Consider the following 15106-nt stretch of genomic DNA (forward strand, 5'->3'; position numbering starts at 1 on the left):
TTTCAGTTTCTCTGAGACTGGGAGGATGATCATAATGATTTAATCCATTTGATGAATCACAGTCTTGTATTACCTGTTATTGGCTTGCAAGTTGATGGACCCAAATTAACTGTAAAATCAAATTAACCCTCTGCAGTCCATGGACCCACCTGCACATTACTTCTTCATGACGTGAAGACATAAAAATGAAGCAACGTGGAGCCTTGCCCTCAGGTTCCCTCTAAAGTTCTGGCTTGAAACTCCATACCAGATTTTTTTTAAAGATATTCGGCCAAGTAAAACCGGAGATAATGTTAAATATATTTAGTATAAAAATATAGAACTAGATATTATCCTCATTTTACCTGCTATATAATTTTTAAGATCAGATTTTATGTTTTCCTTTGTTTCTTTTGGGCTCAAAATTTTGATCAAGTAAGTCAAAGTTAAATATTAATTATCAAGACATATACGTGAGGTTGTGCTGAAAAAACTGATACCAACATGGCATGGTAAAAAAATGTTAACAGATTTTTTAACACACATAATAGCCCAAGATTTCAGAGGGTTAATCTAGAAATATAGATGACATTCACTGGCTAGGACGGGTATTAAACATTAAAAGTTGGATAGTATCTAAAGCTGTCAGACAAATTGTAGAATAAAAAGAAAAATATTTGCTTCTGAGATGTGGAGTAGAAGTATAAATTTGCATAAAATAGAAAATTATTCAAATAAGGTACAAGTACTTTTCTTTATCTGTATTTGAGTACAATACTTGCGTAACCTCAAATCTTGGCTAATAGTTCTGTTACCATTGATTATCAAGTCTCCAATTTAAAACTGATATTTTTTCCGAAAACAAAACCAAACAACAACACTGAAATAAAACCCACATGAACCAGGTGAGATTATTAAAAATGTAGAGTTTAATATATATATTTATTTCTGACATTCTGATAAGGATTGCAGGTAGGCATCACAGTACACACTGTGTTCCACTTGATATGCTAAGCAGAGGAGGGAGGGGTGGGCATGGTGGGCTTGACAAGCGGCAGGTTTTGTTTGTACACTAGTAGTGAAAGCAGAAGGAGGCAGTACATCCACAGGCAACATCCACTCCTCCACCGTATTGCTCAAAACCCCACACAGGATGATTTATTGTGATCCACATTCTCTAGAGTCCATCTCTACATTTTTACCCCTCTTACAATCCCTAAAAAGACAGTGATTGACACAAAACGTGGATTATCAAAAAGACTATCTAAGCGCATGCATGACACTTTTTCAGATTTTCATTTTTTTCTCATTTAAAATCCCCCCCACAAAATGTAAACAAATTGAGCTTTACTTTAGACCGACATACTGGTGGTGAGGTGAGGAAATGTAGGTCTACAGTACTTAAAATGCTTGTTAAAACTATGTAACAGTGTACCTTTTGGTGCAAATGTGGCTCCTGTGAATATGCTCTTGAAAATCGCTGTAAAGTTAATTTACTGGCGTAAATCAGATATGAGATGTAATCATGACTTGAGGGGAGGGAACAGATGTTTTTCTTTTCTTTTCAGCAGCATAATAATCACACCTAGAATGAATATGAGTGCATGCTTTTAGGTGGCTGTAAGTTCCAGTTATGATGCATAAAAGCATTACAGTAATACTGCCCTGCACTGATAATAATACATGCCGACAGGCCCCAATTAACCTTCATCCAAACACGAGCGCTCATTTGCCTGTTAGTTTTAACAAAATCAGGTAGCCTACTGTTTGAAATCTGAGTGAGTCACATTCAGTCTGCACACAGAGAGAGATACCCCTGCCTCCTAGTATAAATGTATGGATCCAGCACAGAAAATAAAACCTCTAGTACACATTAATTATGCCTATAGTTCCAAAATAACAACCAGAGTGAGGGCACTTGCAATTGTTGTCATATAATCACCACAACTATCAATATAATTATCAACATCACCAAAATCTTCATAAACATAGTCCATTGAGAATACACACTGAGGCATACCATAGATCACTTTTGGAGAAAGGTTAATTCATTTTGCGAGAAGTAAACTCACACATAAAACAAAATGAAAAAGAAATGAATTGCTTTGCAATAAAATTAATGGCTTCTTTTCTGTAGGTTTTGGGAAGGGTGGCCACTTTTTTTGGACTGAGGTGGATCAGTAAACACTGTAATTGCACTTTAATTGACAAAATTATAGTCCTAAGACATTTTTTTATGGAATTAAAAAAGTGACACTGCAGCATCTCTCATCTGATGAACTTGAAATACCTCTGATTAATTGTCTGCGGTGAGAATAACAACAAAAGATACACTCATTTTTTACTTTGGAGGTGTGCCAAATTCGTATGTATCCGCTTTTCTAATTGAATGAGTACATACTTTTAGCCAGTCCAACAACATAGGCTTAGGACTACATGTATCCTCATTATGGATTAATTAAATGGTCAGTGTGCTAAAAGTAATATAATTATTTACAAAGAAAAAGGATAAAAGCTAGGGCATTGGTGTACAACTCATTAGTGTCCGAGCATGTTTGAAGTCAAAGCTCAGGAGACAGAATTAGAAAACCCACAATTGATTTTTAGCAGAAATAACATTCTGCATTTCTGCTGCAGCATCATTGTTACCTGGTGAAACATTATGAATCTACAGTAAACCTGTTCTTTGTGTGCAGGGACAAAAATAACAGCAATTTTTTAATCATTACATTTTCTACACATGATAAATATCAGCACATATATTATTATTATATATATTCAAGATATGCATTTTACATATACTTTTCCTCTCAGATTTATATACATCAATTTATGTACAGTCTTTGTATTTACACTATAGGGGTCAAAGGTCACTGAACCTGAAGCACTTGAAACAAGAGAGAGAATCGTATGAACCTAAAGGCAGTGTAGTCATCCATCCATTATCATTAAAGTGTAACAGCACGTGGGTGGTCTAAATTTACTCTCCAAGGACAACAACAACAAAAACACTCACACGAAATAAAACACTGCCATACTGAGGCCCTTGATCCGAAGCAGTTCGTTCATATTGGCTTGTCATGCAAACACACCGCGGTCCTTTCTTAAAAAAAAAAGTAATTTACAGTAACATTCTTCTCATACTGTGCTGGTATAAAGTGAGTTAAAGTGAGCTTACCTGTGTAGAGGTAAATGTCAGATAAAGAACTACAGTTGTAATGTGTGATAGAAGAGGGGGAAGTAAAGACTGGGTGTGACAATAAGAAGTAAACTGCATTAAATGTTTCATCCTGCATGCAAAACCTGTCTCTCAACATTTTCCTAATGTGCACAAAGCTTGAATACCCTGTGAGCTCTCTGTTTCACCCTGAGGATGGGCTTTGCTCCTAACCATGTCAAGGCTCTGAGTTTCCCTTACCAAAAAGTTGTACAACTTGTGAATATCATATTGCAATTTGATTGCATGTTCTAATAATAATAAGGCAAAAAGAAATTGTAAAACCCACAGAAATACAGACGACTGCATCAAGCAACAAAGAAGAACAAAGCAAAGCAAAACAAAACAATTAAAAAATCTTTTAATGTAATACTCATCTATATTCCAGTCTTTCCTCCTAAAGGCAACTGTTCCTCCACTATGGCATTTTGGTGTTTTTTCTCCTTTTTTTTCATTGTAGTCACATTTACGTACTAGCGAGCAATTGTAAGAGATGAGTTTCTTTGCAGCCTGTAGCAGATGTGTTCGAGTTCTGGTTTCAGGTGGGCATTGGTGAGGCCAATTGGTGTTTTCCATCAGGCCTTGGTGGCGACAGTTTAGAGTATGTATAGCCACTGGGGTGCTGGTAAGCTGTGATGCCTTAGGGTCATAGGTCATAGAGTGGTGCTCTGTGGCTCCTCCTCAGGCACAGCGTCCCCCTCTGGAGAGTCTGTCACTGCCACGGACCTCCTGCAAGGAGCACCGCTGAACTCATCGATGAGGCTGTCCAGATTGACATTGATGGAGGGGATTTCATAATTGAAGATATCTAATGGTGAGCATGGCGGGAGAGGTGAGTATGGTGAGCAGAATGGTGGAAATGGTGATCATGAGCAAGAGGAGGAGGAGAAGAAGAGGGCATGTGGTGATGATAATGAGGTGTAAAAAACGGAAGAGAGCAGAAATAATATTAATCTTTTTGAACTCATGGTAAGTGGCATATGATATCTGTCCTGATTAAAATAATCAGTAGATTACATGTGCTTCACATTCTACACAGGGATGTTTTCAGTGTGTTGCTAACCACACCTGAACAAGTGTGGTATGTCACAGCTTTTTGTGTCTTTTGAGACAACAGCAACATATATTTTATCAGATAAAATACAATAACAAGTCAAAATGACTGCACAATGACACATTACTGTACACGTTTACAACAATGGCCAGGTAAACCAACACAGAGGCAACAAGATGTGTGTGGAACTCTGTGGATAAATGGCACCAAGACACCAAGTGGGCTTTAGGTAACGATGGAAATCTCATGAGGACCGGATACAGTGTTTAATCTAAATATATTCTAATGTGCTGCATTTACTGAAAGCAGCAGGTCCAAGCAGAGACTGATGACTACTCCTGTGTAGGAATGAGATGGAGCGTGGCAGTGTAGTAAAAAGGGAGCAGAGGTTATAAAAAGCGATGAACCTGCCAAAGGAGGAGTGGGGGTTACCTGTGGCCCCCTGATACCGGTGGCAGGCGTGTTAGAGGGGGGATGTCTGCTGGCATAGGGCTGGGAATGGGGGAACGAAAGGAGTGGGGCTTTAAAGATGGACCTTTGTAAGCGACGGCGTCTGCAATGTGAGCGCAGTGTGGTGCACTCTGGGAAGTCCTTAAGCCATGCATTATCGTATGAACTACAACACCGTGCAAAGAGTTGATAACCCTGCTAAGAGGAAATAGGGAACTTTTTCTGATTGAGAGCTAGAGTACAGGTAGGTATGTTTGAGGCAGGCTGCAGGAGACCCCAGAGGCAGCCACACCATGAGGCCAGGCAGTGAGATGGAGCGCATGGGGCGGGGACGGTCTGGCTTACCCTAAAAGTCCCCCTCACACTTAGCCCACACTGAATCCCTGGCCTCACACAGCTGCAAAGTACACAATAGTAGCAGGGGGAACAAGAGAATGATAAATATAGCAAAGTGACAGAATGATTGGTATATAATGACAGAACACCTCATCATCAGAACATCATACTGCAGATATAATCTGGGGTTTGTCTGGCTAGTTTTCCACGCCTGCTACACAGTAAGAGAGACTGGACTGGTGTGTAAGCCTCTGACCTACCTCTGCCGAGTGAGGGTCTGGGTAACACAGATAAACAGAGAGCACATGATGAATCTAATGGCAACTTCCATACAAGCAGGACGAGCTATGCTTCTCTGATGTTTCCACACATTACCCAGAAACATCATCACATAACACAAGCAATGAATACATAGGTCAAGGAGATTTGCTCACTACGGTAGCACAAAACGCTAATATTTACATAATTCTCAGGCATCTGTGTCTAAAAGGCAACTTTTATTCATTCAGACATTCGTTTGGGAACAGTCAATAAAGGGGAAAGGTATCTCTTTTATCTACAAGTCCTACAGAGTCCTACACTCGTCCACCATCTCCATTGGACAGAGCCACAGCGAGTCTGAGAGAGGGCCGCTGCAGCCCCACCTGTGGTGGCGGAGGGGGTGTTGTTACCAAGGGCTGATGTTTACCTGTAGACATGCTCTCCCCGGGAGACAGTCCATCCAAGAGGCCCTGCTCCAGGGGCTGGGGGACTGGGGCCATGGCCGGGCCAGTGAACCCCGGGGGGGCTGTGGGTGGCTGAGGAGGGGGCAGGCTGGGTCTCTGCCTGGGCTTAGGGGCGGGCCGCGACTTGGTGAGCGTTCCGGTCAGGGAGGGAGGGGACGAAAGCGAGTGGGGCGCCCCCAAAGGGGTCTGCCCAGGGGAGGATGGGGGCACTTGCCCTGGAGGGCAGGCCAGTCCATAAGGGGAGGGGGTGCTAGGAGGTGTGGGGGACAGGCTGACCGGTGACGGCTGACCTGTGGACTGGTCGGACATCCCGCAAGACTGGCTGTAAGGAACCTTGGGAGGTACAGGGGCCAACTTCTTGGAACCTGGAAACACACAACACACTCACATTAACCTCCTGTTAAAAATAATAATGCGTCCTCTTAAAGGGACAGTTCGGATTTATTGAAGTGGGCTTGTATGAGGTACTTATCCATAGATAGTGTGTTACAGGAGTTGCTTGTCTACTGCTGCCTTGATCAGTGAGTATCTTTGTGTAATTGTGTGACTTTGGTGAATCCAAACTAACCCATTAAAACACCAACAGCCACACAATAACACAAGGAAACTAACCAAAATAGACAGTGGTAGACCAATAACTGGAGTCTGGTGGCTTTGAAGAGAGCAAAGACAACAACGTATATGGGATAGGACCAAGGTTATTATAGTTAACGAAAACTAACGAAATAACGAAAACTAGAATTGAAAAAACATTTTCGTTAACTGAAATAAAAATAAAATCTAGTTTTTAAAAAAACGATAACTAACTGAAACTGTATTTTGTGGTTACAAAACTAACTAAAACTAACTAAAATTATAGTGAAAATGTCCTTAGTTTTCGTTTTTGTCAACTTTTTTCATTCATAATTCAGTGTTTCTATTTGAACATGCAACACATGGTAAATATGTTTACTGAGACTGGGATGTTTACGCTAGAACCAAAACTCTAAACACCCAGAAGAGTTAATAACCTTATTGGGGCTGAGATGATAAACCAAAGGAAATAAAGGAAACATTTATTATGACCTCTTTGAATCACGCACCCAACACATAGCCCATTACAAAAAAAACTAAAACTAACACTAAAACTAATAAAAACTAAACTAAAACTAAGCATTTTCAAAAACTAAAAACTAAACTAAAACTAGAAAACTCACTCTAAAAACGAACTAAAACTAACTGAATTTGAAAACAAAAATTCACAACGAAATTAAAACTAATGAAAAATCCAAAACTATTATAACCTTGGATAGGACAAATTGATATTGATCGCATGCTATTCCAAACTGGTGGCGTACCAACCACCATCTACTGTAGATCATACACTAACTATGGATACATTTTAAACTACTAATAGTGATGTGCTGCCCACTGCTCCTTGCATGGTGTGTTCACTTGTGTGTGTGTAAAGGATGGGTTAAATGCAGAGGTTGAATTTCCCCATTGTGGGATTAATAAAGTAATTAAAGTAGAGTAAAAGTAATAAATCCGAACTGTCCCTTTACACTGAAGAAAGTCAGTGTGAACTCAGATTGAGAGAGGTGCTGACCTTTGCGCAGGGTGTGTGGACTGTGCTCTGTGGAGTGGGGGGACTGGCTACTGCTCTGAGGACTACAGCTGGGGGGGACTGTTGGACCTGCCACCTGGATGGCTTTGTGTCCAATTACAGGGGAGAGCTCTTTACTCTTCAGTGAACTGAAAAAGACAAGAAGGCATTAGTGTGTATCAGACACAGTTTGCTTTCTGAACAGTCAGTGTTTTTAATTGTCTCAGTGCCACAACAGTCACCACCATCACCATCATCATCATCATCATCATCATCATCATCATCAGTTATGAGTGTTTCACTATGTTTAAGTAGTGTTACTAATACTACTAAGTTTTCATGAAAAACAAAAACAAAAAACAAGCAATATTAAACAGTTTTAGACGCAACAAACATGACAAAGCATCTAGTGTCGTATTTGTGAAGTTTTTTTTGCCTTTTTTGTTGATGAAAATGTGATTAACCAATCAGGGATTAAAAAAAGTTTTTTATTTTTTTTTATTTTACTCTAATAATAAAGATGGCATTGGCATGTCAATCCGACCAGTGCTGCCTGAAAAAACCCGATCAATATTTCACTACAATTATTATTCTGGATATAGTAATAGTAGTAAAATAACAACATATTCCAAAAAAAAACACTACTGAATTGGATCAATTTGTCAAGTTGTCTTCTGAGATAGATAAATAAATGAAACATTTAATTCAGACAGTACACTACAGAGAGAAGTGAAAATGCACAGAAAATACAGTAAGATGCTGCATGTAACAGATACAAGCAACTAATACTAAACCTACTTTATGTACTGTAAACAAAGAAGTACACATAAATAGTGTACTTAATAAAGGACCCACCTTATTTATCTTTGCTCGTCTCCATTAATCAATCATTGTACTAGTGGACTGTATGAGCACATGTAATTTGCTCATTTTGTGTGATGGAAATCCTACACATATTTTGTATTTACTCAACTCTGCACAAACTATTTCCCCTATTTCGACCTTATGTATTCTCTTCTTACTGTGATATGAAAGCATATATGTAACTACTGTCTTCAATGAGGATAAAGTCAATAATATGGACAAGTATAGCTGCAAACCTCATGAACTCACACCCACAGAGAGCACCATTACTGCAGTATAGTAGTCACATTTTGGATTATATGACATATAATTAACTCCAATCTCCTGCAGTCTCTTTGAGCCGTCTTTCCCCCAAAAGAATCCAACCGAATGGGAAGTCATGGAGCTACCAAATCACACGAAGGAGCTTTATCAACCGGGCTTGTTCTTATCGCTGTCAGAGATTTGCTGCAATGATTCACACTGTCCTGTGTGGTTGTGACACCACAGACATATGAGTCAGGAAACTGCCACAGTCACTATACAAACTCAGCACTTTGGGTCAAGCTGGAAGATGCTTATACTGAAGGAAGATATTCTATACTGCAGCTTACCAATACATAATTGCAAACATGATACTACATTACTTAAAAATCCTTAAAAACCTTTTGCTGGTTAGTAAAAAATGCTGCAAACTGTAGAATAAATACATTCATATGCTTTTTGATAGCCATATGCAGCATTGTCCATGTATTTATCGTCTACTCAATACCAGCATGAAAACCGAGCGCTATATAAGCCAGTAACATCCTTTGTTGCTAGGCAACCCCCATGAGAGGCATCCCTGGACAACCTGAATGTTACAGAATCTGAGGTATGTAATTTGAAGGGGGAGGAAAAAAAAAAGCAAAAAGAAAATATGAGCCAGCGAGCTAGAGGAGAGGAGAGATACAGATGCCACCTTGTGATGCATCCATCGTGGCCATGGGTGTGTTGTATTTACCTAGTCAGCCTGGGGGGTCCTCTCTCTCGGGCACATGGACAGGCAGCCCACGGCGGGGGCGGGGGCGCGGACGAAGGGAGGCTAGGGGGGTTGCCAAGGGACTGGTCGTGGCGGGTTAGTACCAAGGGGGTTTTGATGTAGAGTGGTGAAGCATTAGTGTCTGGCGGGGGAGCATGCGACATGTCACCAGGTGGGCTGTGCTTGGGGAAATGCAGACAGCTGGGTTTGGGGTTCGAATTGATGTCAAGTGACGAGGAGGAGGAGGAAGAAGAGGAGGAAGGGGGCGGGGCAGGGGGAGTAAAGCCAGACCAGCGCAATGGGGGCGGGGGAGAGGCGGGGGGCTGGGACTCTGGACCCGGTGCCACGGGGCGAGCGCAGGGTGGGGGTTTGGGGTAGAAGTGGTGGGGGCCGGCGTGGCACGAGGAGATGGGGTAAGGGGGGGGTGGCCGGTCCTCCCCTGGGGGTGGGTGGGCATGAGAGGTGTCCGGCCGATTGGGCGACACGTTGTCTGAGCTGTAGATATTAAGAGAATAGACAGCACAAAAGAAACAGCTCTAGTGATTGAACAGGGAGACGCATTGGAGCGATATAGGATAAGCTGTTTTGATGATTAGGGTGTTAGTGTGTTAGTGGGTCCGTAGCCAAAAACAGAAGAAAAAAAAGAAAAAGATTGCATTTTAGGGTGGGCGGTGGGCACCAAGCTAAGCACACAGTGAGCTTAGTGCAAATACAAAGACAAGCAGAAAGAAACAGCAAAGGAAAAGAAAGTTTTATTGCCAAAGGAAAATTATACAGTGTGTTGGACTCCCTCTGTGATCACCTTGTGTCTGCACACTGCATGGAGCTGTGAGGATCTGTCTCTGGAGCCAAAGTGCTGGTCTGCAGCTTACAATATTATCAAGCTGACCTGATGACTGAATATCTCCTCTCTACTGCATATGGAAACCCTATCTGTCCTTATCCTACAGTATATTTGCATTGCAGTTCCTGCAGTCAGCCCAGGGCAGTGTGAAACAGACACAAAACCCTTTCATCGGCTGAAAGAGCCACAGGAGAGGAGGGGAAAGCCAGCCAAGCCAGAAGCCGTATTATCTCTTGTCTGCCACACAGGCAGAGCCAGCGACCATGAGGTGATTATTCATGTGTTTAACTATGATAATCATACCAAAAAATGGTGAAATTAGTCTGAGTGTCAACAGAAAAGGAAAAAATTCACGACCAAAGCTGAGAAAGCCAAGCCACAACAATGGGATATTGGAAATATTAGCATGCTTTGCAAAGGACTTGCAGACTGAAGCTTGGTGTCATGTACAGAAACAAAACTTCCAAACAGCATTTGGACTAAAACCCTTCAGAGTTAGAGTCAAAAAAATGTCATTATCCATTTGAAAATTTCACCCACAATGAACCTGACAAACCACAGGGAGAACTGAAGAAATGTGGAGAGTGACAAATCATAATAATAACAGAATGACGGTGTTGACAGAGATGCGCTAAAAACAACACGGATGAGTTGCAATTTAATGGGAATATGATTAAAACAGCCAAGGATTGTGATCACACAGAGCTGAGAAAGTTGATGATGATGATGGCGATAAAAATGAACAGGAGTGGATGCGTTAGGATGAAGAAGGGGGGCAGCTGGGACTTACCAAACCCTCTCTCCAAGCGGTGGCGTCGCGGACGGGGAGATGACGAGCTCTCCAGGCTGCTCGGGGATGAGAGTGTCTGCGGGAGAGCCGGGGCCTTGCATGCCCGGAGGGGTGGAGGAGGCCTTGCGTGCCAGCGTGGCCGAACCCTTACGAGACACCCAGGAAGTATCCATAACCCGGACGCCCATACTGGAGACAAACACATATCCAGAGTCATATACGATGATGAAGAAAGAGGCGAGTGGGGGCGGGGTTAGGAAAGAAGTGGGGGAAAAGGCATGATACGGTACCTTTGTATCTTCCTAATGCTGCGTTAGTAGGGGGAAGAGAGGCAAAAGGGAGATGAGGTCAGAAGTGATGCAGACATGGTTCACAACACCAGACTTAAACCACTCAGTACAGTGCATACTGTATGATGGGGAGATGAGATGCACAGTGGCAGGGAGGAGCAGAAGTAGCATCCCAGAGGTGAGAGGATGTCAGGTCAGATAACCAGCCTGCACTTATCTGCTGAGCGCCAATTAAAGGCTTGTTTTTTCTAATTAAACCTGTTTACACAGAGAGAGCAGACGCTCTAGCCTAAGCTGTTCATTACTCTAAACAGATAAAATATGTTTTGATAACACTTTATGGAAAGGGTACATGACTTATTTTGAATTCATGCATAACTTATTGCATGAAAAAGCAATAATTAATTCATGAGCGATCAGGAATGCACAACTAATTCTATTGCTTTCTTATGCTGTTCATTATGTGAAAAACTGAATGAGGATTCTTAAATATTAATTCTTTAATACATTTTCTTTTGGATCTTCAATCTAATCTTATGTGATTCTTATAACACTTCTTTTCCTGACTAGTAAGTGGGATGATTGAACTATAAGCAACAAATGGTTAATACTCTGTGTTATTTAGCAGCATTAAAGACAGAATAGGTCACCACTTTATTTGAAGGGCCAAGAAGTAATGTCATTATTACAACAATGAACAGAATAGGCCTATTTGTGAAGAAGTAGAGCCTGACAAATATATCGGTTTACTGATATTATCGGCCGATATTGGCCTATCAAAGGCCTATTGATATCAGTGTATATGCTGTCTGATATGTGCAATTATGAAAACGTATTTTACACAATATACTATATAATGCAGAAAACATTGCTTGGTGTGATTAAAAAAGGGTGTTTGCACTAAATTTGCTATTCTTTTATTAATATTCAGCAATCTATTTATTCAGCAATCTATTTATTCCTATGTATTATTTATAGGTGGCTGACAATGTAATACATTGGTTGTAAAATGTATAATAATGTATAGCAATGTTAAAAATGATTCAATAAAGTTTTTAGTTTGAGAGAGTAGCTCTTTGGATACATTTGCAGAATGGTAAAAAAAAAAAAAATCAGTTCACGATCCACATAAAAAAGGTGAATTTTCCTTCCAGGTCAAAAAAATTACTATATATCGGCCAACATATCTGTTATCGATTAATTTCCCTCCTCTAAAATCAGCATCGCCATCTGTCTCAAAAATCGGATGGACTCTGTTTAGAAGAGTGTTGATTGAGAAAGTTGTTGCATTAATTAAAGTATTATTATTGCATTAACTCATGAGGTGCTATTAATTCCTGTACAATAGTTCATGAAGTACAATATGAATTACTTAATGCCTTTTCCTTCATGCATGAATTAATAATTCAAATACCCTTACTGTAAAGTGATACTGATCATTTGTATCCCACTATATTGATACTTGCTAATTATGGGATGCAGAAAATTTAGACCAATGCCTATAATACTAACAATTCCATCTCTTTTCCTTAATTTGGTGGGTATTCTGGTGAAAGCATCAGTTCTGATTCTGCCAGTGATTTTCCACCAGCTGGATGAATGACTCAGGCCAGGTGACGTGCTAGCCAGACTGTGAAGGAGGAGCTGGGTGTGGGAGGATGGGAAGATAGCACTGGAGAAATATTTCCTGAGAAAAAAGAGGTAACCAGCATCCCTTCATCAGAGACCTGTTGCCATAGAGACAACGCCACTCAAGGCAAATCAGCCCTATGTATGTATTCAAATGAGGCCTGTCTTCTCGTGATGAATCCTGTTAACATGGGTTGTATGTGCTGGAATAATGACAGGTGAGATATATATGGTACAATTCTCACCTCGCTGTGGCTCTAAAGCGATCACTTTAGATTACAGGTTTAGTAAGTACGCCACCAGAATAAGAGATCTTTTAATGTGCCTGTGCTGCCTGCCTCAAATATAAGAATTAAATATCAGATGCCTGAGAGGAGGCGTGGGTGGCACCAGAGAGAGAAACGAGAGTGAGAGAGTGAGATGTGGGCAGCAGAAGGATGCACTTGGCAATCATACCCATCTTTCTTGTAAAACTCCAGCATCATGTTGTCAGTGGCGACGCTCAGTGGGCGTCGGCTCTGGTCATGCTGCTGCTTGCGCTCCGATTGGTCCATGTCTGGTGAGGGCATGGAGCTGTAGTTGGAGTTGTGGTTGGTGTGGATCGGGCTGCCGTAGCTGCCTGTCAAGTTGAACTCAATCTCTGAGGGAGGAGCAGATACACCATCAGCATACAGTATAACAATGCTACAGTGGTGGTAGTTGTAGTATGTGTGTGTGTGTGTGTGCCACTTTTAAGAATGGGAGTAACAGTATATCTACATAAAACAGATAAGGTCCTTACATAACACTGTTTTCCTACCAAATAAAATATTATAATGACAATAATCTAATGCTGTTTTTAGAGAAAGTAAGATTGTGTTTTATTGCATGCTTTTACTCCACAAAGTAACAACACTAGACAAGATTAGAACTAGAAAAAAATATATTTCTCAGATATTGCATCTTATTGTAACTCCATATTGTATATGAGACTTGTGCAAACAGGAAGTACCTCTTTATCGCGTGCAAACAGCAAACACAGCACAAACCGATGCCTTAAGTTGGGTGTTACATGATGCTGCAGCTTCAAACACATCGTGCTCTGTTATCATGATGTTTGCAGAACCCATGGGACATTTCATTATGCTTCATGTATGTTTTTGCTGGTTTGATGTATGACTATATGGTGTAGGTGTTGATTTTTCTTTAAATGTTTATGTTCAATCATGAAGGGCAATTATAAATATCACCATATACGCACAGGGCTGAGTAAAGAGGAAAAACACTTTCTCTGATGTTGATATACCGGTTTATCCAAATATATAATAGGCAAAATTATTTTGATAATAAATATAAGTATATAAAATATGTAAGGGGTTCAATAGTTGTTCTGAAAAAAGTAAGATTTTTTTCTGACATTAACGATAGAAATTGTGGGTCACACCCTTAAGTATATATATTTTCTTACCCACGATATAATTACAATGACTTCTTCTTCTAGATCAATGAAAATAGATAGGGTGCCCATCCTGACTACAATATTACATACATATGTGATCCCCACCTCCAGGGAAGAACCAGTCAGCATGCTGGATAATGGGCTCAATGATGCCAACAATCTGTAGGGACAGGGTGGTCATCATCTCCGTCATGTTCCTGGAGAGAAGAGGAAGAATTGATCTACAGTATAATTCTTATGTGATGAGTTTAGGTAAGGTACTTTAAAAAAACAACAACATACGGTTCAGTGTGCGTCCAAAGCAAGTTAGGGCCGAGAACAATCGCCATGTTACCAGGTGTCATCTTGTTTGAGTCTTGGTAGTCGCTCAGCTTGGCTAAGAATTTGACTAGATATCTGTGGGATTTAAATAAGAGTTGTCATGTTGAGTTACACACAACTACTACAGAACTAATAACTAATAACTGCCATGATTAATTGCTTTTTTCCCATATCATCATTATAGCAGTACGCATTCCAGCCTGTGCCACCTGCTGTATGGGAAAGTAAACTAATAGCAGCAGCAGTTTAAACCTGCAGACGTAGACATATTGATACAATAGTTGGTAATGACAATAGTTGCTGCGATGTCAAAACTTGCAGACAGTGATAACTACAGATGTAAAAGTTATTGCCTGCGGGTGTTAACGTTGCAGAAGTAATTCATTTATTTTGCTTATATGTGATGACAGCTAAATTAAAGGCCTCACAAATGCCTCTGCTTAGAGGTGAAAGGTCAGAGAGTAGAAGTCAAACATTAGCAATGCTAACATGCAGCCGTGGCAATGAGTAAGTTAGCTTAGTTGTCTTTATTCTGCTAGCTGCAACAAGAATGCAAAGCTCATTCTAAATGATGCATTTGTCAA

The 15106-nt window shown here is 40.6% G+C and overlaps 1 protein-coding gene across 3 annotated transcripts in view; it reads right to left on the bottom strand.

Moving 5' to 3' along the window:
- Positions 1–1022: 1022 nt before the first annotated feature.
- Positions 1023–15106, bottom strand: part of arhgap44a (Rho GTPase activating protein 44a) — a 33398-nt gene continuing 19314 nt past the window's right edge. The window contains exons 14-22 of one of the 3 annotated variants that reach the window (XM_059347895.1): positions 14484–14597; positions 14307–14398; positions 13220–13403; positions 11135–11152; positions 10845–11033; positions 9193–9705; positions 7350–7495; positions 5725–6126; positions 1023–4004 (exon numbers count right to left, since the gene is read on the bottom strand). In XM_059347895.1, the coding sequence (XP_059203878.1) occupies positions 3850–4004; positions 5725–6126; positions 7350–7495; positions 9193–9705; positions 10845–11033; positions 11135–11152; positions 13220–13403; positions 14307–14398; positions 14484–14597 (1813 nt within the window). In that variant the 3' untranslated portion in view covers positions 1023–3849. The remainder of the gene's footprint in view (positions 4005–5724; positions 6127–7349; positions 7496–9192; positions 9706–10844; positions 11034–11134; positions 11153–13219; positions 13404–14306; positions 14399–14483; positions 14598–15106) is intronic. The other 2 variants (XM_059347897.1, XM_059347896.1) reach the window with 2 other exon arrangements.

Source organism: Centropristis striata, chromosome 13 (assembly GCF_030273125.1).
Source record: "Centropristis striata isolate RG_2023a ecotype Rhode Island chromosome 13, C.striata_1.0, whole genome shotgun sequence".
Lineage (NCBI taxonomy): Eukaryota > Metazoa > Chordata > Actinopteri > Perciformes > Serranidae > Centropristis > Centropristis striata.